Source organism: Sorex fumeus, unplaced genomic scaffold, assembly GCF_029834395.1.
Source record: "Sorex fumeus unplaced genomic scaffold, SorFum_2.1 ptg000122l, whole genome shotgun sequence".
Taxonomy (NCBI): domain Eukaryota; kingdom Metazoa; phylum Chordata; class Mammalia; order Eulipotyphla; family Soricidae; genus Sorex; species Sorex fumeus.
In genome coordinates this window covers 11,437,663-11,461,682 of record NW_026606179.1, presented here as the reverse complement: position 1 = coordinate 11,461,682, position 24,020 = coordinate 11,437,663, and the positions used below count along the sequence as shown (strand labels likewise).

The following is a 24,020-nucleotide window of genomic DNA, read 5'->3' as shown; positions in this document are numbered from 1 at the left end:
CCCCGCCGTCTGCCCAACCCGCCAGTAGCTGGCGGCACGAGGGCCGCCGCGCGCCGCCGCGGGAATCCGGGGTCGCGACTCGGCGCTGCATGCCGCGCGCCCCTCGCTCCGGGTGACATCATTCCCCTGCCGGGCTCCGCCTCCCGCCCAGCCGCTGCTCGCCGCGCGCCAATTGGTCCAGGCGTCCTGAGCTCCGCCTCCCTCTCGCCGCCCGCGCGGCCCCTCCCCGCCTGTGCGGGGGCGGGGTTTAGTCGCCGGCCGGCGCGGACACCTCCTCCCATTGGCCACTAAGCGCCGTCTGTCAGTCCTCTGTTAAAGGGGCCACGACTGCCCTGGAGCTGGAAGGGGGGAGGGAGGAGGAATTTTTTTTGGGGGGGAAAGTGGGATTTGGGGGGGCGCTGGTGGGCACCCCTGGATCTGGCGGCTGCGGCCTCGCGGGGGGAGGCTGAACGGTGACAGGGGCAAGGGGTTATTTTAAGGGGTAGAGCGCTGTGAGACCGTGAGGGGGAGGGGGGTCCCCAGCGCCCAAGCCGGAGCAAGAGACGCGGAGCCCGCGCGAGCGGCGGAGACAGGGCTCCGGAGCCACAGATCCGGGCCCCGGCCGCCGCCAGGGGCCCCGCCCGGTCCCCCCACCCCACCCCACGTCCCTCCTGCAGCCCAGCTCCGCCCGCAGCCGCCGCGGACCAGGTAGGTAAGAGCCCAACCCGGGCCGCCAGGCAGCGCCCACCCTGGGGACCCCTCGCCTAGCTTCACCCGCCGCCCCAATATCCTGCTTCCCTTCTGCATCCCTGAGCCCAGATTTTAGAGCCTAACCCGAGCCCCAGGCGTGCCCCTCCCGGCGCCCTGAGTCTCCAGCTGAACCCCAGAATCTCAGGCATACTGCCGCCTCGCGCCGCCTTCGGGCCCAGGAGCCCGGCTTCCTCCTTTCAGCCCTGGGGACCCTCACCAGACCTAAAGCCTCCTCTCGGCCCAATCCCGAGAGCCCCTGACATCCGCCGCTGCTGTGTCAGACTCTCCCTGGGAGGGCCGGCCGCCCCCCGTCGCGTCCGCAGAGTCACCCCATTCGCGCACCCGGTCTGCCCATCTCCAGCCCTCCGGCTGGACCAGCCAGCCCGGTCGGCTCAGTCCGGGCCGGCTTGGCGGCAGCCTTGGACACAGGCCCGTTCCGGAGCTGTCCATGGTCAGCGCTCTCTCTGCCGCCGCGCCTCCCCCACCTCCTGCTGCCGTCTCCTTGCCGGGGAGTGGGCGCCGGCGGCGCGGGGATCCCTCACCCCCGCCGCGCCTTTGGCCCGGGAATATCCGGGCCCTCCCCGACCTGGGCGGCTGAGGAGAGCAGGGGAGCGCGAGGTTCCACTGGCCAAGTTCACGCCCAGGTCCTCAGCCTCTGGGGTTTCTGGGACCCCAGGTCTTCGTGGGGAGTCAGGTTCTGCATGTCCGTGCCTGATGCACTTTAAGAGCCAGGGTATCAGAGGTCCAGCTCCCATGCCCGTTCTGGAGGCCTGCCTGTGCTCACTCCCTCTGGTAAAGGCCCAGGCTGAGCTCTCACGATGGAAGAATCCAGCCTTTGCACCCCTCTGAAACCCAGTTCAACAGCCCCCGGACCCCTCAGTTTGGAAAGGGAGGGCCTAACCTCTGCCCCCTAACTCATCCAGGTGCCAGCAGGGACTCAGAACACAGGCCTTTGGCTTCTGCCCACCCTCTGCCAGAGACCCCAGCAACCTTGTCCCCTAAGACCCAAGGGTGCCCCCCACAGTGCCCAGCTACCCCATCTTTGGAGCCCAGCCCCCAAGCGCCAGAGAAACAACTCACTGGACCGTAACACATGCTTTGCATTCAGGAGACCAGGGTTCGATCCCCAGCACCCCAGGAGTGATCCCTGAGCATAGCTGAGGGATGAGGGGGGCCCAAACACCAGTTTAGACTCCTGCTCTGGCTGCCCACCCCTCCCCCTGCCCCCACTGGGTATCTAGCTCCTTACTCAAAGGGACAAAGGTTCCCTCTGCCCCCATTATTTCACCTCTCTGATGGCCATGAAAAATCCCTACCTCATCACTGCATCGTCTCAGGTGCTGTGCTCTCGTGGGTTTCTTGCCTCTACTCTGAGAGCAGCTTCCTGAGGCTATCCCGGTGACCTGTACCCTGAGTCCACACTCAGGTGAAGAAGTGAAGTACTTTTTCCTGTTCCTCCAGCTGTGTCCTAGGGCTGTTTTCCTCTTTAGCTGATCAAGTATCAGCCTCCACAGGCTTTCCTGCCTATAGCTAAACCCATGCCACACTAGCGCTCCACATGCCTCCTAAACCCCAAGCAACCTGCCCCCCCACCCCCACCACCATCTCTAAGTTCGGGGTTACATGTGAAATTTCGGGTATAACTTAGCCTGGGAGAATGGTCACACACTTCCTGCAGGCCTCCTGGCCCAGTTCCAATTCCACTGGCTCCTTAGATGCATTCCAAAGTTTTAGAAACCAGGCCTTATGCTCAGCTATTTCCTTGGCAGTATGAGTTCTAGGTTTGCACCTAGAACTGGCAGGGTTCTAGAGTCCAGCCCCTTGCCAGAGGCATTTTGTGTTCTAGAATGAGTGGCAATGGTGAGCTTTTTTTTTGACTTTTTTCGAATGGTGCTCCAGACACTTCTCTATTCTGGAGTCCAGCCCATCTTACTACACTCATGCCCCTCGCTCAGTCATGCTAGAGGGACCTCTTCGTTTCTGGGGTTCCAGCTTTTCAGCCCTTCCATCTGCACCTGTTCTGTTCCTCTCTCCTCCAGCATGGCCTTCTTGTGGAACTTTCCCCTGATAGATTGTGGGCTTGCTCCTCCATCTGCCACTTCCCTACTCAGCCTATTCTAGGCTCTTTCCTCTTCTGGAGTCTTCGGCCTAGAAATGTCCTCATTTCCAGAACATCCCCGCCCCCCCTTTGCCAGCTCAGTCCTTATGCCAGGAAATTCTCAATTCCCAGCGTGCCTCCTTCTGCCTCTTGCCCCTTCCAAGTTCCAGGCAAACACCTTGTGACTTTCTAGGTTTTTTGTCCCCTCCCGTGCAGGACCCTGACTTCCAGGTTCCTAACTCCTGTCCTCTCTGACTTCTGGCATTCACCTAAACCCAGGATGAACCATGAACATGACCTTACTATGTTCTCTGCCTTATCCCGTCATCTGAATTCTAGATTATGTCTCCTGTCTGGTTTGTGTTGTACCGCCTCAGGCTTTTTTTTGGATGTCGTTTGTGTGTCTGGGATTCTAGGGTGACCTAGGTACTAAGTTAGAGATTGCTTTTGGCTGGTTCAGGGTTCTAGACCTAAGTTCTTATGTATACCCTCTTTCCCCAACTTCGCCCAGCATGCGGCTCTTACCCCACGCACATTGTAAACGTGCAAATATGTGTCTCTTTTCCATACTGTATTGTGGCTTTGGGAAAATTACTTACTTCCTCTGACTTCTGGCTTTGCTATGTTTTATCCCCTGCCCAGTGAATTTGAGCATCTAAAGCAGACTTCCAAAGCAGGTTCTGGGGTTTGGTTCCATGATGATTCCGGGCACAAGGCAGCCTTGCTCGCTTATAAACATTTTCCTCTCCAACCTCAGGGATTGAACAGTACAGATTTTCAGATGTATTTCTTCAAAGACCCCAGGGGACCAGCACCCAGACACCCCCTTTCCCACGTCCGGGGGGCCCTCAGTCCTGCTCCTCTCTGCCTCAGATGGACTGCAAAGCACTGGGTGCGGCTGGGAATGAGCCCATCTCAGAACCGGTTATGCGACTGCCCGCTGCCCAGAGGGAGAGAAGGAAAGGCGGGAATAGAGTGAAAGTCCCTCCTGCTTTCGGCTGGGCCAGCCCGACCCGTTGGACCTGATGTGCATGGAGGGAGCGGTCGGGGAGATCCAACTTCCTCTCCTCCCACAGTTCAGCACCCAGACTCCTGTCCTGGGGGCCTGTGCTCCTGGGTTCTGAAGATGGAAGGATCAGAAAGTCAGGAGATCTAAAAGCAGAAGCTCAGAAGCCTGCACTGTCACATCTGGAGGGAGGACAGGCATGTGGCCATTGGCTCCCAGGGCTAGAGGCTTAGGGTTCCTATGTCCCCAGAGAGGAAAGAACTAGACTGGAACTCCTGGGAGAAGGGGGGATGGTTAACATGCTCTCCTGACATATTTCCCCACCTCAAACCTGGTCCCCTGCATGGAGTTTTTTCTCTTTCTTTCTGGAAGTGGGGTTCAGATGCCTGGTAATTGGAGGCTATCTTGGGCTGAACAACAGGTGCAGTACAGCCCTGTGGCATTATACCAGGAAAATAAAATACACTGGCCAGCCGGTCCCGCAGCCTGCCCTTGGCCCCAGGGCCACCATTTTCTCATTCAGTGTAGTGGAGGGATTCTTAACAGGAAGAACTAGAATCTGATTTTCCACGTGGTTCGGGCCATTTGGGTTTCCTGGCTTTTGTTTCTCTGTAGAAGCCAGGCAGAGATTTGCTGCGTAGGCCTATTGGTGTCTGGCCTTGATTTCCCCAAATGTTCTCACCCCGTTCGCTCCGTCGGGCATCCTGAACATAGTGGATTTTATTTAGTTTATGACCCCAACGGGAGGAGCCCTCAGTTCTTTCGGTGCAATGCCAGATTGCCTGGCCTCAGTTTCTGCTTTGTGATATCCGAGCGACCCTGCCTCAGTTTCTCCGCCTGTGTCCTTAATAGCCGGTCTCTGTTTCTTGCTCCTTCTCCGGCACCCCAGGCCCACACTGCCGCCATGATGTGCGAGGTGATGCCCACCATCAGCGAGGATGGCCGGCGGGGCTCGGCGCTGGGCCCGGACGAGGCGGGCGGCGAGCTGGAGCGCCTCATGGTCACGATGCTCACAGAGCGCGAGCGCCTGCTGGAGACGCTGCGCGAAGCGCAGGACGGGCTGGCGACGGCGCAGCTACGGCTGCGCGAACTGGGCCACGAGAAGGACTCGCTGCAGCGCCAGCTCAGCATCGCGCTGCCCCAGGTCCGGGCGGGGCCGCGGGGCGGGTCAGAGGGGGTGGTCTGGAAGGGAGGAGTCAGAGAAGGGCGGGGTTTATGTTGATGGGCGGGCCCGAGTCTCCGGATGGGGCGGGGCTTGCGGAGGGGCGGTAACTTCAAAATCCCAGCACTGGGGCGGGACGTGGAGATTAGGATTGATCTGATTGTCCTCATCTTGACCACTTTTTTTTTTCCATCTTGTCCACTTCTGGACAGGAGTTTGCGGCACTGACAAAAGAGTTGAATTTATGTCGGGAGCAGTTACTGGAGCGGGAGGAAGAGATTGCCGAGTTGAAGGCGGAGCGGAATAACACGCGGGTAAGAGTTGGAGGAGAAGCCTCTGAGGGGTGGAATCTATGTGGGGCTCGAGAGAATTGCAGAATTGTGACCTCATCCACTCTGCCCCTGTATTATCCCTAATCCTACACCTGTCCCTGTCCCTTTTACTCCCCGCACCCTTTTTGTCTTGTTCTTGTGTCTTGTACCTTTCCTGCTATCCCTCTTTTCTTGACCTGTTCCTTTCTTCTTACCCATGTGCTGACCCACCTGCCTGAACCTCTCTCTTCCGATCCCATCTTTCTTCCTCGTCTCTTTCCCTTGGCCCAATATCCTGTACCTACAGCTTCTCCTGGAACATCTGGAGTGCCTGGTGTCCAGACACGAGAGATCACTACGCATGACTGTGGTGAAGCGCCAGGCGCAGTCCCCGGGCGGGGTTTCCTCTGAAGTGGAGGTGCTCAAGGCTCTAAAATCCCTCTTCGAGCACCACAAGGCCCTGGATGAGAAGGTATAAGAAGCAGGAAAGGGCCAGAATGATAGTACAGTGGGTAGGGCGTCACGCGGCCGACCCGGGTTTGATTCTCGGCATCCCAAATGGTCCCCCAGCCAGGAGTAATTCCTGAGTGCAGAGCCAGGAATAACCCCTGAGCATCGCTGGCTGTGACCCAAAAAGCAAACAAACAAAAAGAAGCATGAGAGTCTGAACGCAGAATGGAATGGCTGAAACTACCCTGGGGCTGTCTGACAGAGAAAGAGTGTTGGCTGTGATTATTTGGAATCTGCTATGCAATCAGGAATTTCACTCATAGCTATTAGAAAAATGAAGTTGGTAGCTACCAGTGGTAGCTGGCTGGGGCAGTATGCCCATTACAGAAGAATTCTAATGTTGCCTTATCAGTTCTGTCCCAGGGGGCAGACCATCTAGATGGGGTCTGAAATCCACCTCACTACATCCTCTCACCGCTCCTAGGTCCGGGAGCGGCTGCGGATGGCGCTGGAGCGGGTGGCAGTACTGGAGGAAGAGCTGGAACTGAGCAACCAGGAGGTGGGGTCAAGGCCAAGAAGGGGGAGTCCACCATTGGGGTGGCTTAGCTCTGGGTACCAGATTCTGCTGGGGCGGGGCTATGGCAAAGAACCAATGGGATTGGACAGTGGAGTAACTTTCTGGGCCCGGTTAAGGGAAGATCTACCCAATGAGAATGAGACTGAGGCAGGAAGTGGAGCTGGGGCTGAGTGGAAGAGACCATCTGGGTCAAGTACCTAGGGAAATGTCAGTTTAAAGAGGGACACCTCTACAGGAGGCTAAGGATATGAATAAAGGCAGGGCCGGTGGTGGGGAAGGGGTTTGGAGAGACAGTACAACAAGTTAGGTCTTGCCTTGCACGCGCCCGACCCTGGCATTCCATATAGGTTGCTCGAGCACCTCCGGGAGTACCCTCTGAGCATCACTGGGTGGGAACTCCGTCCCCAAAAAAGAAAACAGAAGAGTGAGGATATAATATAGATATTATTAGAGATAAAATAGACAGTAAGATGTTTGCTTTGCACGAAGCCAATCCAGGTTTGATCCCTTATATCACATGTCACCATTAGTGATCCCTGAGCACAGTCAGGTACTTCTGAGCACAGTCAGGTGTGCCCTCCAGTTCCCCCAAAGAAAGACAAAGGGTGGGCTTTAGAGATTTATGAAGACACAGAGATTTATACAGACTCAGGCCTAAGGTTAGATTGTGGGGTGGTGGTGTACAGTGAAAAGTATAGTGAGAGTTCTAGGCCTGACCTTATTTTCCACTGCCAGACTCTGAACCTTCGAGAGCAGCTGTCGAGGCGACGGTCGGGATTGGAGGAGCCTGGCAAGGAGGGGGACGGGCAGGTAAGAGGCAGGAAACCTGCCTTGCCCTCCCTCTTGGTTCTGTAAATGTCACTCAATTCCTGACTGTGTGAAGATCCCTTTAATGCTGGGCATGATCCTTACTGATGTCAGAATTTAGAATCCCCAAGATCCTTTACTGACCTTTGACCTCTGATTGCAGCCATTCACACCTGTGAATCCTATGCCCCTTCCTGATCTTTGATCTCCCGCTCCCCTTGGCATTCTCTCTCCATCTCTGTGACCCAACTCCAGGGTCTGTCTCTTCCTCCCTCCTTGTCGCCGTCTAGTCCCTTGCCAATGGCCTGGGCCCCAGTGGGGATTCCAGCCGGCGTACAGCAGAACTGGAGGAGACAATGGAACGGCAGCGGGCAGAGGTTTGCCAGCTGCGGGAGCGCCTGGCGGTACTGTGTCGCCAGATGAGCCAGCTGGAGGAGGAGCTGGGTACTGCCCACCGCGAGCTGGGGAAAGCCGAAGAAGCCAACTCTAAGCTCCAGCGAGATCTCAAGGAGGTGAGACCAGAGGCCCAGGTGGGCACTCCCATCCCTCCCCCCACACCCCTGTTGGCGTAGTTATGGAGCTCCTGAATTAGGGCACCTGAATAAATCCACTGTCAGCATGTGCTCTCATCATTCCAAGCCTCACTTTTGCTCCCCACATACTGTTAAATGGGGTTTATGACCCCCCCAGAGTATTGGTACATGGTACATCCATGTGATAGATGCTCAGTAAATGATCCTAGTAATTCTGTTTTTTTTGTTGGGAAGCTTTTTTTGCTTTTTTTTTTATTATTATTATTTTGCTTTTTGAGTCACACCCGGTGATGCTCAGGGGTTACTCTTGGCTCTGCACTCAGGAATTACTCCTGGCAGTGCTCAGGGGACCATATGGGATGATGGGAATTGAACCCGGGTTGGCCGTATGCAAGGCAAACGCCCTACCCGCTGTGCTATCGCTCCAGCCCCGGGAAGCTTTTTTTAAATCTTCTTTTTTGTTTTTTATTATTTTGGGGGCCACACCTGGCTGTGCATCTCCCATGAAACCCCAGAACTATTCCTCCTGGGCTCCAGGTTTCCACCTCCCCTGGTGGCTCCTGGGAGGTAGTGTCTCCGGGATGGAAGAGCACATTGTGTCCTAGGAGACCCTCAGGCATTAGCTCCATGACTGAAAGCCCAGAGCTGTTGAGAATCCAAAGCCGAGGGATTGGGCTATACGCCTTACAGGTCCACATGGGGAGGGTTTAAGCCTTGGGAGTTTATGGGAAGAGTCGTACCACCATTTAAACTTGCAGGTGGCCTGAAGACCCAAGTTTGGTTATTTTTGGAAACTCTGGATTTTTTTTTTCTTTTTGTTCAGTAGTTCTTTTTTGTGTTTTGGTTATATCCTGTGATGCTCAGGGCTAATTTCTGGCTCTGAACTCTGGAGTCACTCTTGTGCTCGAGGGACCATATGGGGTGCCAGGGATCGAACCTGGGTCAGCTTTGTACAAGGCGCTATCTGCAGTCCTATAGCTCCAGCCTCTGGTTTAGTTTTTTTCTTAGTACTCAGGGGACCATGGGTGCTGGGGATCAAACGTGGGGCTCTTGCACACAAATCATACACTCTAGCTCTTTGAGTTACCTCCTCCCCTTACTGGGTGCTCCTGGCAGGAATGGTCCCATTATGTCATGGCCAGAGGGCAGGAACTTTATTTGCCAGGGTCTACTTGGGCATCTGATCTGGAGGCTGAACTAAGCTACCCCAGTGCCTACTTTTTGTTTGTTTGTTTGTTTTGGGCCACATCAGGCCATGCTCAGGGCTTAGTCCTGGCTCTGCACTCAAGGGTTACCTCAGGCGAGTTCTGGGGATCCAACTCAGGTTGGCACGTGCAAAGCCAATTCTAACAGCTCTTAGGGTTGTGACTGCTCTTCCCTGAGCCCACCCTGGCACCTTCAGAGAGGTGTAGTCCATGCCATCCTCTGCCACCTCTATAGGCACTGGCACAGCGGGAAGATATGGAGGAGCGAATCACAACGTTGGAGAAGCGTTACCTGAGCGCCCAGCGTGAGGCCACATCTCTGCATGACGCCAATGACAAGTTGGAGAACGAGTTGGCCAGTAAAGAATCACTGTACCGACAGGTGGGGGCATGGCCAGGGTGGGTTTATGGGGGTGTGTGTGAGGGCTTGGGTGACCCCGGGACTCCCCCTGCTGTTCTCTCCACAGAGTGAAGAGAAGAGCCGTCAGCTGGCCGAGTGGCTGGATGATGCCAAACAGAAGCTGCAGCAAACATTGCAGAAGGCGGAGACCTTGCCTGAGATAGAGGCACAGCTGGCCCAGCGTGTGGCAGCCCTCAACAAGGTGAGGGCAAGCCCGGGACTCACCCGGAGTTTCTGCAGCAAGGCCCTCTGGGGCGGGTCTGTGGGAGGTGGGGAGAGGTTTGGGGCCTTGAGTCTCTAGGAGGGACTGAGGTCTGGAGAGGTTCAAGATACAAAGACCACACTCCGCAAAAAAAAAAAAAAAAAAAAAAAAAGAACAAAACAAAACTGGAGGGGCCCAAGCGATAATATAACAGGTAGGGTTTGTCTTGCATGTGGCTGCCCCCGGTTCGATTCCTGGCACCCCATATGGTCCCCCGAGCACTGCCAAGAGTGATCCCTGAGCAAAGAACCGGTAGTAAGTTCTGAGAACCACTGGGTGTGACCCCAAAACAAAAACCAAAAAAAAAAAAAAACAGAATGAATCTTGGGATGAGGTAGGGTGCAGGGCTTGAACAGAGTGTTCTCTAGCCTGGATGGAAAGGATGTCCTGAAAGGGTCAGGATTCAGTGACAGTTTCAATGGTGGCGAGTCCTGAGGAGCTTGGGGGACTCTGGAGCTGGGGCCAGCCACCTGCCGGAGGAAGAAGTGGGGTGCGGGTGCAGGCCGGAACGCTGCGTGGGACTGATGGGAGCAAAGACAGAGGTTATGGCTCTCCCCTTCTGCTCCCCACCTCAGGCTGAGGAACGTCATGGGAATTTCGAGGAAAGACTCCGGCAACTGGAGGCCCAGTTGGAGGAGAAGAACCAGGAGCTGCAGCGGGTGAGAGGGCGGGAGGTTGGAGGCGGGGCTCGGGTTGGGCGCGGGACTCGTGGTTAGGGAGGGGCTCTGGGGTTGGGGGCGGAGCTCTGAGGTGGGGGCGGGGCCCTGAGATGGGGGTGGGTAGGTTCTGATGTTGGAGCCAGGGCTAGAGGTTGGGGGCGGGGCTGTGGGCTAGATGGACTCTTGAACAGGGACCCTGTTACCTCTCCTGAGGCAGGCCCGGCAGCGAGAGAAGATGAACGATGACCACAACAAGCGGCTGTCTGAGACAGTGGACAAACTGCTGAGCGAGTCCAACGAACGGTTACAGCTTCACCTCAAGGAGCGCATGGGGGCGCTGGAGGAGAAGGTGCTCCCCATCTCCTGTCTCCTCCTTTGTAGGAGTCTTTATGCACCCCACGACCTGATTCTGAGGCATCTCTACCTAGAGCTCTTGATTTTCCCATACCCTCAAATCCTGATCTCCTGAGATGACACCAGACACTGCTCTGGGACTCGTGAAAGGAACCTCCCAACCCCCATCTAGTCCAGCACATCCCTCACTCCTATCCCTGGACACAGCAGGCCGCTGCCAGCCCCTATCCCCAGGAGGTCCCTTTCAGGCGCTGTCCCCTCACTGCACCCCTGTCCCTCTCAGAACTCCCTGAGTGAGGAGATTGCCAACATGAAGAAGCTTCAGGATGAGCTGCTGCTCAACAAGGTAAAGACAGGTGGGGCCCGGGGTGCTGGGAGGGGCGGGGGGGGGCAGCAGCAGCCCTAGGCTTGGTGTTAACACCTCCAACCCGGCCTCCAGGAACAGCTCCTGGCTGAGATGGAGCGGATGCAGATGGAGATCGACCAGCTGCGCGGCAGGCCGCCCTCCTACTCCAGGTGACAGGAGCTTTCTACAGGGGAACCCCTGATCACACCCAACCCTTCCAGTCCCCTAGCCACCCCCACTCTCTGACCTCTGGAGACTTCCATGGACTTGTTCCATTGGCCCCTTCCCTGACCCCTGACCCTCTCTCCTGACCTCTAACCTCTGATCCTACTGCCAGGTCCGTGCCCAGAGCCTGTCTGTCCCTTAGCCCTGACCCCTTGGCCTCGCTGCCCCCTTCATGAATACAGGTCTCTCCCGGGCAGTGCCCTGGAGCTCCGTTACTCCCAGGCACCCACATTACCTTCTGGTGCCCACCTGGACCCCTATGGGGCTGGAAGTGGCAGGGCAGGCAAGAGAGGTCGCTGGTCAGGAGTCAAAGACGAGGCATCCAAGGTCAGCAAACGCTGGACAGGGGGAAGTGGGACGCATGGTGGGTGGCAGTGGGAGGAGGAGCCCTGTTACTGGAGGCTAGGGAGCGGGGAGGCAGGACCCCTAACCGGTGTCCTCTCCTTCCTCTGCATCCCCGTTTGCCTTGATGTCTCTTCTTGTGCCTGTATCGCCCGCTGCCTGGTGAGAGTCTCAGAGATATTGGGGTGGGGGCGCAAGGACAGCGGAAGGGGCGGGGCTTAGTGGGCGGGGACACGACAAGCCGGAAACTGGGCTTGGTGCAGGCGAACCCTGGACTGGGGAGAAGGTTCTGGGTGGGCATGTGGTGCGGACAGACCGGGCTGCAGGTAGTCAAGTTAAAGGGGCTTGTCCAGGGAGAAGACCATGGAGAGAACATTTAGAGGGACGGGGTGGTCGCAAATGCTATGATGAGAGCGATCCGTGCTTGGCAGGGCGGTGCCTACCTCAGCCCTCACCCACTTGGGCTCCCTCTGTCCCCCCACAGGGCCAGGATTGGGAACGGGCCGCGCCTGAAGGGTCCATTCCGCCCCCCTTCCCTGGGGAGCTGGACGGCTCAGATGAGGAGGAGGCAGAGGGCGTGTTCGGGGCAGAGCTGCTCTCGCCCAGCGGGCAGGCGGATGTGCAGACTCTGGCCATCATGCTCCAGGAGCAGCTGGAGGCCATCAACAAGGAGATCAAGTGAGCCTCAGGCCAGCCCCCCTCTTCCTATTGTCCTTCCTCCAGCTATTTTCCTAGCCCACCATTCCCCAGGATCTCAGGATAGATCCAGAAACCTCCCCACTGTGATATATATGCAGCAGTGAACCGGGATTCCTAATTTTACAAACCATTGAAGGCTTCACCCTCATGGGCCCAAATTTCTCAGTCCAGCACCTCAGGAATCCTTTAGGGCTGCAGTGCAGCTCAAAGGGCTGAGCAGATGCTTTGCATGTGGGGGGTCCAGCTTCAGTATCCAGCACCGCATGGTCCCCTAAGCACTTCTGGCAGCAACTCCTGAGCACTGAGCCAAGAAGAGCCCAGGCACTGCCAGGTGTGATCCCAAACCCCAAACAAAACAAAACAAAAACAAACTTCAGTATGCCGAATAATTCAGGATTTATATCATCAGTACCCAAATTTCTCGGTTCCCCATGAATCTCCACACAAGGCCCCCAGACCCCCAATTCCAAACACCCCTACCCAAACACATGAAGAACCCTGGCTATACACATGGAGAATTTCCACCTGGTATAACAAGAAGCCTCAAGTCATTCAGACTTTTCTGTTGACATCAAGGGTCCCTTGCTGCCCGGCAGCTGCCCAGTTCAGCCAGTTCTCTCTCAACACACTCACCGTGGTCCCCTAGCAGGCCACCATCACACATGACCATCACCCTCCTTTCATTCAAACTTGGTCTTCCTGGAGGCATCTACTCTCATACTAAAGGACTCCTTAATCTCCCAGGCCCTGATTTCACTCTGAGCTTTTCTCTGACCATCATCCTTAAACTTTGACCTCCTGTCCACAGTGACTCCTTCCTTTGGAATTTTCCAGAGCCACTTGGTTATCATGAGGCATATCATGCAGACCCTGATCATTTTGTTGCCCCAATAGTCCACCACCTCTGCTTATCACAACTTCCCTGAAGCCTGTGAAGTCATCACAATCCACCAAGACCCACCAGCCTCCTGGGGTCTTCCCAGAATTTGAAAGAAATTTCTTTTTTAAATTTCTTTTATTTTTTTTTACTTTGGCTCATACCTGGGTGGTGCTCATTACTTAACTTCTGCCTCTGAGCTCAGAGATCACTTTTCTGGATGGGCTCAGGGGACCATATAGGGTGTTGGGGATCAAACGTGGGTCAGCTGTGGCTGGAGCCATAGCACAGCAGGTAGGGCGTTCGCCTTGCATGTGGCCGACCCAGGTTCGATTCCCAGCATCCCAAATGGTCCCTTGAGCACTGCCAGGAGTAATTCCTGACTGCATCAGCCAGGAGTAACCCCTGTGCATCGCCGGGTGTGACCCAAAAAGCAAAAAAAAAAAAAAAAACCCAAATAAACAAAAATTAAAACACCTGGGTAAGCCGCATGCAAGGCAAGCAGCCTACCTGCTGAACTATTGCTCCAGGTGCCCCCAGAATTCTTTTTGCCCCCTACCAGGCCTTCTGGCCTATGAGGACCCCCAGATTCCCTGTTCTGACACCCTCCTCACGCATGCTCCCTCTTCCCCTGCTCAGGCTAATCCAGGAGGAGAAGGAAACCACAGAGCAAAGGGCAGAGGAGCTGGAGAGTCGGGTGTCGGGGTCTGGCCTGGACTCCCTGGGCCGCTACCGCAGCAGCTGCTCACTGCCCCCCTCCCTCACCACCTCCACCCTGGCTAGCCCCTCCCCTCCTAGCTCAGGGCACTCAACACCCCGTCTGGCGCCCCCAAGCCCTGCCCGGGAGGGCACTGACAAAACTGTGAGTATTTTGAAGTCTTCACAGAGCTGCGGGGGGCGGGAACAGGAACTCCCAACAACAGTCAGCCAGTGGTTTCCTATGCGGACCCCACTTTCCCTACCAACTTCAGCCCAAAGGGTGGAGGGAGCCTGGGACACTGAGTCCTGCACCCTGAATAATAGGTGAGTCAGAGCTAGTGTCTTAGACAGGGGTCACCCTGGCAGTTCCTCATGAACCTGGAGCTACTCCCCATGATAGCAGTGGCTCTGGTGCCATCAAGGCTATTCACGGGGATTTGTGTGCTTCCACAGGTAGAAGTTGGGTGTTGGGGTCTCCTGCCTGTAGGGTGCGCTACCCATCTGAGTTTTCTCTCCAGCCCCAGGTCTAATCTACTTTTGGTGGGGGAACCCCACCACGCTCAGGGCTTACTCCTGGCTCTGCGCTCAGGGATCACTCCTGGTGGGGTTTGGGGGGAACATATGGGACGTTTGGGATCGAAACCGGTCTACTGCTGCAAGACAAATGCTCTCCAGGCTGTATTATTGCTCCAGCCCTTCAGTAGCTTCCTTTTGAGGCTGGGAAAATCTCACAGAACGTGAGACTAAATATAGCTTGTTATTTTTAAGGACCCCCCAACTCCTTCATGGCCTATGTTCCCGGAAATCCCCTCACCCGGCTTTCTAGGCCAGCTTCAGAAATGGTCCCCCAAACCTGGAGCAATACAAACACTCCTTTGTAGGCATTCTACCTCCTGGGAAGCCTCCCCCAACCAACACAATTCCAGCTCAACCCAGTGTCTCTGCCTGTTTGTCCCCAGAATCATGTCCCCAAGGAAGATACTGGGGCTCCCCGAGGGGAGGGACCAGCCATTCCAGGAGACACCCCACCTCCTACTCCCCGCTCTGCCCGCCTTGAGAGAATGACCCAGGCCTTGGCACTGCAGGCAGGATCCTTGGAAGATGGGGGACCATCCCGGGGCAGGTCAGCGGGACATGGATGGGATAGGGAGGCACTTGTGTGGGAGGAGGCGATGGAGTGGACAGGAACAAGGGAGAGCAGGTACCCTGAATGGGGTCTGTCACTCTGTCATGTTCATCCAGTGAGGGGGCTCCAGATTCCCTGCACAAAGCCCCAAAGAAGAAGAGCATTAAGTCATCCATTGGGCGTCTCTTCGGCAAAAAGGAGAAGGGACGGATGGTGGCACCTGGCCGGGACAGCCCCTCTCTGGGTGAGAACCGATTCTAACTCCTCTCCCACCATCTCACCCTTTCTCCTGTCATGAGATGTTCATCTGTCGGCTTTTGTCTGGTAATTCTTCTTTAGAGTGGGACAGGGTTTTTTTTGTTTGTTTTTTGGGGATTTTTTTTTTGCATTTTGGGTCACACCCGGCATTGCACAGTGGTTACTCCTGGCTCATGCACTCAGGAATTACTACTGGCGGTGCTTGGGGGACCATATGCGATGCTGGGAATCGAACCCGGGCTGGCTGTAGGCCTACCCAAGTGACTAGGTGGGCAAATTCATTGGTCATTTTATTTATTTCCCCCACCCCCCCGTTTTTGGGGCCTCATCTGATGGTTCTCAGTACTTAACTTCTGGCCCTACATGCAGGGTCACTCCTGGTACGGCTGGGGGTGCTTGGGATTGAACCCTGTAACATGCAAGGAAAGCACCCTGCTCACTGTACTATTGCTCCAACTCCTAACGTTTTGTTTGTTTGTTTGGGGGCCTCACCTGGGAATACTCAGATACTCCTAGCTCTGCACTCAGGAATAACTTCTGGCAGTGCTCGGGGGCATGTCATATGGGATGTCACAGATTGAACCCAGGTTGACTGTGTGCATGGCCTTGCTAACACAAGGAAAACACCCTATCCACTGTACTATCACTCTGGCCCCTTAACTCCTAATTTTAAATTTTTTAAAAAATTTGGGCTCTTCCCAAGCAGAAGACCAGGTCTCCCCTTTCCAATCTCAGCAGTTCTTGGCCAATCTGATGGGTGGGTCCATATGAGGGTTCAAGTTTGTGGTAGTGTCAAGAGTTCCCTGAGTCACCCCAACAGTGCTCAGGGGTATCCAGGGTCACCCCTGATGCTTAGAGGACCAGGAGTAGGACCAAGTAGACCCCATACAAAACAAGTTCCTTAGCTCCATATTGTCTTTGGTACCTCGTTTACTTTTTTTTTTTTTTTAGTTGAGAAAGGGGGAAGGAGAAGAGGGGCAGGGGAACAGAGCAATACCAAGTGGGGAGGACACCTACCTTGCAGCCGACTGGGGTTGGATCCCTGGCACCCCATAGGGTTCCCCAGCCCCATCAGGAGTGATCCTGAGTGCAGAGCCAGGAGTTAAGTCCTGAGCACTGCTGGATATGAACCAACCTCTCCCCCCAAAAAAGAAAAGTTGGGGTGGGTTGGGGAGAAGCCTTATGGGAGGCACTTCCCCCCCCTCAGGAGAGCTGAGTCCTGCTTGTTCTCATTATAATTGACAATTTTTCAGGAATTTCATGAGTTGCTTGACATCACATTCAGGAGTTGGAAATTGGGGGCTGGAGTGATAGTACAGCACGTAGGGCGTTTGTCTTGCACGTGGCCGACCCGGATTCAATCCTCGGCAATCCCATGTGGTCTCCGGAGCACGGCCAGGAGATATTACTGATTGCAGAGCCAGGAGTAACCCCTGAGTATTGTTGGGTGTGGTCCAAAAAGCCAAAAAAAAAAAAGTGTTGGAAATTGAACTGGTGGATTTATTTATGCCCAGGGGAACTGGCCAAGGCTTTAAATGCGGAAACACATCACTTCCTCTTATCAAGTCCAACCTGATTTGGGGGGTGTCTCCATTTCATTGCCTTTGGGGGGTGGGGGTGACATTGATCCTTGTCTGGTTTCATCACTCCTTTTATGTCACCTCATTTTTCCTATTCCCTTGAGGGGGCCCTGTCTTGCTGGCACCCCCAATCCCCATAAACCATTCTGCGCCCCCCCCCCCCACCTGCTTTGAACATCTGCAAATGTCGGCCCCCTCCCTCTCCAGCGGGAACTCCCTCCGATGAGACTCTGGCCACTGACCCCCTGGGGCTATCCAAGCTGACAGGCCCAGGAGACAAGGACAGAAGAAACAAGAGGAAGTGAGTGTGGGGGCAACAGGGAGGAGGGCTGGTTGGCATCCTGAGAAGAAAATGCTAGAAGGAGATATTTCAGATCCTGACTTTGCCTTGTTGATCCTTGGGAAGTCTCTGAGTTTTGCTTCCTTCCTTCTAAAATCTTCTCTCGGTGGGACTGGAGGTAGAATACCAGAAAAATCTGTGTCAGGGTTCAGTTTTGACGGTGCCAGGAATCAAATTTGGAGCTTCATACATGCCAGGCATAAGCTCTTCCTCTGAATCCCATCCCCAGGCACAAATGTGTTTTTTTTTTTTAACCTGCTATCATCTCCCCAAAATGCATGTTGGTGGTGGTTGACTATGTGGTAATTCTGGCAAAAGGAGCCATGGGTGCTGGGGTGTCTACCCCCGCTAAATGCTCCTGCGTTCACCCTCTCCCCAGGCACGAGCTCCTGGAAGAAGCCTGTCGCCAGGGCCTGCCTTTTGCTGCCTGGGATGGTCCCACCGTGGTCTCCTGGCTGGAGGTACTGGACACCCCACCATTAGGGGCCGTTTCGGTCTGCCCAGCCCCCTCCTCGTAGTCCAGAAGCCGGGTGTGGGGGCCCTGGGAGGGGCCAGATGCATCCTCCCTCCCCTGTCTGCCTCTCCTCGGTCTCGCCTGCCCTCCGGCACAGCTGTGGGTAGGCATGCCCGCGTGGTACGTGGCTGCCTGCCGCGCCAACGTCAAGAGTGGGGCCATCATGGCCAACCTGTCCGATACGGAGATCCAGCGCGAGATCGGAATCAGCAACCCCCTGCACCGGCTCAAGCTACGCCTCGCCATCCAGGAGATGGTTTCGCTCACCTCTCCTTCGGCTCCAGCCTCGTCCCGCACGGTGAGTGTCCAGTGACCAATCACAGCCCTAGCTGCCTGCGGGCTCCGTCCCCCGCCCTCTGGGCAGCCAATCCTCGGCTTGTCTGCTCCTACCCCCTAGGCCTTGTCTTTAGCTCTGCTGGGATAGCACGTGTGGGCTCCACCAGCCTCTCCACCTCCCTAACTTCAAACCATAGGGAACCCTGAGCCCCCACCCCAGGGAACCAGAGCACTGCACATTAGTTTCCTGTGAGGCTCTCCCTTGGGAGACCCCAGCCTGCCTCCTCCCCTGACTCACCAGTCCTTTGCTAATTTTGTTTTTTTTGAGCCACACCCGGCCATGGTTTACTCCTGACTCTGTACTCAGAAATCTCTCCTGGCAGTGCTTGGGGACCATATGGGATGTTAGAAATCGAACCCGGGTAGGCCATGTGCAAGTCAAACTTCTTACCCGCTGTACTATGGCTCCAGGCCCTGTCTCGTCTCTTAAGGGCCTCAGTTTGGCCCCAGAGCTGTTTCTGGTTGGATGGGCTAGCCCGCTGGTACTATCAGAGAGATATCTCTCAGTGGGCTGGAGCACATACTTTAGGAAGAGCCCTCTGGGTGTGCGCCAATGCCCCCCAAAGGAGGACAGGGCCAGAAAGAGAGCTCAGTGGGCTGAGTACACAGCTGGCTCATGGGAGGCCTGGGTTTGTCTCCTAGAACCTGTGTTAACAAACACAAGTAAACAGAACTCCCACATCTGGGGCCTGAAGAGCATGGCAGGTAGGATATTGGCCTTGCACATGGCCAACGGAGATTATATGGGGATCCCAGAGTACCCCCAGGAGTGATCTCTGAGCTTGGAGTAAGCTGGGTGTGGCCCCCAAACCAAAGAGAAAGCAAAAAAAAGCATTCTCCCTCATCCTTGGCCACTACACACTCAGCACACTGAGGAACATGACTTGTATTCCCAGTTTTACCTCCGATCTGATTTCGATCCACATTTTCCGCCTGACCCTCAGGTCCTGTGTTTTGATGGTATCTGACATCCTGGGAGAGCTTCATAAATATTGGAATCAATATCTGACTCCTAAACCTGGAGGCTGCTGGGAGAAGGGTTGGGGCACTGAAGGGACAGTACATTCTTCACCCTGTGCATTCAGGTGGTCCAGGCCCAATCCTGATACCTTGTCACCCTCCACCCCCAGTACCACCAGGAGCAACCCCTAAGCATTGGCTCAGGAGTCCTTGGGCACTATGGGGTGTAGAAATCCCCTCCAAATCAATGAGGCTCGGAAAGATAGGACAGTTTCAGACACTTGTGGTCAACTTAGGTTTGACCCCAACACCACAAATGGTGTCCTAAGACCCACCAGGAGTGATCCCTGAGCAAAAAGGCTGAAGTAGCTCCCGAGCATCACACAGTGTGGCACCCAGGGCAAAACCAAAAACTAGGTGACTGTGAAAATGTATCACACACACAGACATTTGTTCTATTGCTCTGTGTCTGTGTTCTCATTTTGAGTTCTCAAACTGTAAGGGAGGTGACAGGTGACACCAGCTGCCCAGGCCACCGGCAATACTCCTGGCCCAGTTCAAACTTCAGTTTGCCCAATCGCAAGTCACAGGCCCTTCACAAATGAAGCACGTGCTCCCTCTTTTGAGATGGTCTGGAAATCTGGGTGTAGTACGCAGATAACCATGGTCCCAAGGGCCAGAGTGACGGTACAGCGCATAAGGCTCTTGCTTTTCATGCTGCCAACCTGGGTTTGAACACTGGCATCCCATATGGCCCCCTGAACCCACCAGGATTGATCACTGAATACAGAGCCAGGAGTAAGTCCTGAGCACCGACAGGTATGACCCAAAACCAAAATAATAGTAATTAAATAATATTAAAAAAAATTTTTTTTCTGCTTTTTGGGTCACACCTGGCAATGCACAGGGGTTACTCCTGGCTCTGCACTCAGTAATTGCTCCTGGTGGTGGTTGGGGGACCATATGGGATGTGGGAATTGAAGAACCCAGGCTGGCTGCTTGCATGGCAAATGCCCTACCCACTGGGCTATTGCTCCAGCCTCAAATAATATTTTTTAAAATAAAGAAGATATTCATGATCTGAGGTCCTCCGAAGCAGGCCCCCTTCCCCCTCTTCCCCTCCGAATCCCGGAAGCCATTTCTCAACCCTCCGCGCCCCCCTACTCAGTCCACAGGAAACGTGTGGATGACCCACGAGGAGATGGAATCCCTCACCGCCACGACCAAGCCCGTGAGTGCCCTCTGTCGGCAGCCCTGGGGTGGCGCTAACGCCCTCGGGAGGGAAGCGGGGCGAGCCGGCCCGGCGACCCTGCTCCTTGTTCCTCCTGTCCGCTCGCCCGCCTCCGCTCTCCCCTTAACCCATCCCTTCTCTCCCCTCTTCCCACTAACGGGTCAGGAGACCAAGGAGATCAGCTGGGAGCAGGTAGGGGGCGCGGGGCGGGCAATGGGCGCATGACCAGGCTGTGCACGCTGCATGGACGCCCCCTCTGAGCCCGCCCCTTCCCTCCCATCATCGCCACGCGGGGGCGCTGCGCGCAGCTCGGCTCTTCACTCCCGATGGCCGGGCGGGGGTCAGCGTCGTGCAGGGCCATCCCATCACTGCGGGCAGCCTGGCTCTAGGGGCCGACCGTTGCAGCCTGTTGCTCCGAGGGTTGAGGGCGAAATTCCACTTTTAGGAACGGTTTTGGTGGCGGGGAGTGGGCAGCAGAGTCCGCCAGGAGGTTGGGGCGCTGGACTCTCAAGAAATCGGAGGCACGTTGGGCTGTGATCTTGGTGTCCAGACTGGAGGAGTTATGGGTTGTTGGCTTCTGATAATGGGACAGGACTCTGGATTCATCGCGAATCTAGCCCCGGACCATGTGCCACATTACATTGGCCTTTTGAGGGCCGTGAGGGAGTGATGGGTGGGCTCTGCTGGGGGAAAGGGGAGAGCAATGCTGAAAGAGCCTTTTTTCCTTAGTTGGGGGGAACAGCGATGGTGCTGGGAGGGGGGGGCGGGGAGTGTCGAACTGGCAGGTCTGAAGGGTTCGCGCACAATTCACTAAAGGAACTTGTGAGGATGCAGATTCTGAGTCAGTAGCCCCGGGTAGGCCTGAGACCCTTGGATGCCAGCCAGTGCACAGAGGATGGCAACACGGCAGGTCTGAGGGCCACGCTCGAAGCTGATGACACCATAGTCTCATGACCAGGGCGAGGGGACCACCTTGGATTGATCTGTAGTCCAGAGCAGAGATTTGCCATTGACTCACACTGAGGGGGAAGAGAAGTTTGGGAGTGGGGGTTGGTGAGGGCTGGGCTGGACCCCTCTTCTACATACATGGGAAGTGGTCAGAGGGCCTGACCCCTCCCTCACCTGCCCATGGCCCCAGATCCTGGCATACGGCGACATGAACCACGAGTGGGTGGGAAATGACTGGCTGCCCAGCCTGGGGCTGCCCCAGTACCGCAGCTACTTCATGGAATCGCTGGTGGATGCGCGCATGTTAGACCATCTGAACAAGAAGGAGCTCCGGGGCCAACTCAAGATGGTGGACAGCTTCCACAGGTGGGAGCTGCCTGGCCATGGGGGACAGTCCCGGGAAGCCCCGCCCCTAGCCTTGGGCCTCTGAGAGCAGTAATGGGGAGTTCCTTGAGCCTTGATTCCGAGGAAACCCTGACTACTTAGCTCCTTCTGCCAGTATAATGACCCATTAGGAAAAGTCCAGAAACGACCTGGCTAAATGACTGCACGATGCACCACCTTAGCCAATTTGGCCTAAAAGAACTGCTCATTGGGGGCTGGAGCCATAGCACAGTGGGTAGGGCATTTGCCTTGCACGCGGCCGACCCGGGTTCGATTCCCAGCATTCCATATGGTCCCCCAAGCACTGCCAAGAGTAATTCCTGAGTGCATGAGCCAGGAGTAACCCCTGTGCATCGCCGGGTGTGACTCAAAAAGAAAAAAAAAACTCATTGAAGATGCCCACAGCTCATGGAACAGTCTAGAACTGACCTGGTGGAACATCTCCCTGAGCTTGGGCTGGAGAGATAGTACAGCAAGAAGGGCACTAGCCTTGCACACAGCCCACCTGGGTTGGACTCCTGGCATCCCGTAGGGTCCCCTGAGCACAGAACCAGGAGTCAGCCCCGAGCACCGCTGGGTGTGGCTCCAAAGTAACAACCACACAAAACCCAAGCTGTCCCAGATGACCACAGCCAAGGGAGTGATCCCGGTAGAAGTGGCAGACACTGGGAGTTCTGAGGCCCCTGGGTGACCCCACTTCCTGCCTCTCAGAGTGAGTTTGCATTATGGAATCATGTGTCTGAAACGGCTCAACTATGACCGGAAAGACTTAGAGCGGCGGCGGGAAGAAAGCCAGACCCAGATCAGAGGTAAGAGGAGGGAGTCTCCTGGGAGCCAAAGTGCTGGCGTTGAGCCAGGGCTGGAGGAGGGGGATTCAGGGAGACTAGGGAGCAACACCCCCACTGTAAACCAATGAGAGGGTCCAGCCAACATGAAGGCATGGCCAGGTGGGGAGATGGCAGGGGGAAGGGACTGGGCCCAACTGGACAGACTTGTTCTGGGAAGGTCCTGCAAAGGATTCCTTCCATTCCCAGATGTGATGGTGTGGTCCAATGAGCGGGTCATGGGTTGGGTATCCGGCCTCGGTCTGAAGGAATTCGCCACGAACCTCACGGAGAGCGGGGTGCACGGGGCGCTGCTGGCCCTGGACGAGACCTTCGACTACTCGGACCTGGCTTTGCTCCTGCAGATCCCCACGCAGAACGCCCAGGTGAGCTGCGGCTCAGGCCCGCTTCGGCGTGAGGGGGCGCCGCGGACCCCCTCCCCGAGCCCCAGACTGCACGCAGTAGCCCTTCTGCCTCTCTGCAGGCCCGGCAACTCCTGGAGAAAGAATTCAGCAACCTCATCTCCTTGGGCACAGACCGGCGGCTGGACGAGGTGGGAAGCTGATCAGGATGCAAATGTCATTTCTATGGCCCCCAAGGGGGCAGGGCCGTGATCATATCGGGGCGGGGCAGGAGGGTGTAGCCACGACCCGACCCTGGTTCCCTCATTCGCTCGCCGCCTCGCCCCTCTACATAGGACAGCGCCAAGTCCTTTAGCCGCTCCCCATCCTGGAGGAAGATGTTCCGAGAGAAGGACCTCCGAGGCGTCACTCCCGACTCAGCTGAGATGTTGCCCCCCAACTTTCGTTCGGCCGCAGCAGGAGCCCTGGGCTCGCCTGGGCTTCCTCTCCGCAAGTTGCAACCGGAAGGTGGGCGGCGCCCAAGGCCCCACAGCCCCTCCTGCCTGCATCCTGGGATGGGTCGGGGATCGGCGCGGTCGGGCTTTTGTTTGTTTGGGGGGCCACACCCAGCTGTGCTCCGGGCTTATTCCTGGCTCTGAGGCGGTCCAGGATTACTCCTGGCTGTGTTCGGGGTAATTCCTGAGTGCATGAGCCAGGAGTAACCCCTGTGCACCCCCACACGTTCTAGAAGCCTCCTTACCCAGGGGATGAAGGGACCTGGTCCTTTCATTCTTCCCCAATCATGAGAAAAGGCCAGCTCCCTCCTAGGGAGGCACTGGGGGCGCTTTGGATGAAACCGAGACTGGGAGTGAAACCGGCGTGGAGGGGACATCCGCGGGAAGGATGGTGGGGGTGGGCAGTGGGGACGCCCCCGCGGACCCACTGCCCGCTCTCCCTCCAGGCCAGAGTTCGGGGAGTTCCCGGGCAGACGGCGTGTCGGTGCGGACATATTCCTGCTAGTGTAGACCTGCAGGTGAGCACGGCCGCGGGCACAGGAGGGGGGGTGATGCGGCGGCGCGGCGGCTCCTCACGCCCCGCGTCCCTCCTGGCGTCCCCGCAGGTGACCTCACTCGGAAGCTCCTTCCAGAGGCGGGGCTGAGCCCCCACCCACCCCCCCGCGCGGAGAGCGGGCGCCGCGGACTGGACCATCTGTACAGACGCGCGGGGAGAGCGCGGCCCCGCCTCGCCAACGGACTGGACCAAACTGGACTGAGCGGGTGGACCGAGAAGACCGGAAGCCCTCCCGCCCCCGCGCCCACCTCCCCCGTTCTCTACTTTGTAATTTATTGATCCGTTTCCGATCGGAGCGGGGGGTCCTTCCCCCGCGGGGAGGAGCGGGGCTTCCCTCCCGGGCCGCATGCGTGGAGAGGCCGTCCC

General features: G+C 56.4%; 1 protein-coding gene across 2 annotated transcripts; it reads left to right on the top strand.

Annotated features, from left to right (window-relative positions):
- Positions 1–414: 414 nt before the first annotated feature.
- On the top strand, positions 415–23,620 carry PPFIA3 (PTPRF interacting protein alpha 3). Of its 2 annotated transcripts, none has more exons than XM_056135955.1 (29): positions 415–687; positions 4,723–4,977; positions 5,208–5,309; positions 5,614–5,778; positions 6,241–6,315; positions 7,069–7,143; positions 7,431–7,652; positions 9,114–9,260; positions 9,346–9,480; positions 10,116–10,199; positions 10,417–10,548; positions 10,837–10,899; positions 10,993–11,069; positions 11,322–11,451; positions 11,957–12,144; positions 13,682–13,904; positions 14,701–14,864; positions 14,984–15,111; positions 16,913–17,006; positions 17,425–17,506; positions 17,657–17,857; positions 20,024–20,086; positions 20,252–20,278; positions 21,225–21,400; positions 22,130–22,227; positions 22,453–22,628; positions 22,727–22,795; positions 22,940–23,111; positions 23,545–23,620. In XM_056135955.1, the coding sequence occupies exons 2-29, from the start codon at positions 4,738–4,740 to the stop codon at positions 23,601–23,603; spliced, it is 3,567 nt and encodes a 1,188-aa protein (XP_055991930.1). In that variant the 5' UTR covers positions 415–687; positions 4,723–4,737; the 3' UTR covers positions 23,604–23,620. The 2 variants fall into 2 exon arrangements, with proteins under 2 accessions (XP_055991930.1, XP_055991929.1); XM_056135954.1 differs by having other exon boundaries at positions 416–687; positions 11,307–11,451.
- The last annotated feature ends 400 nt before the right edge of the window (positions 23,621–24,020 follow it).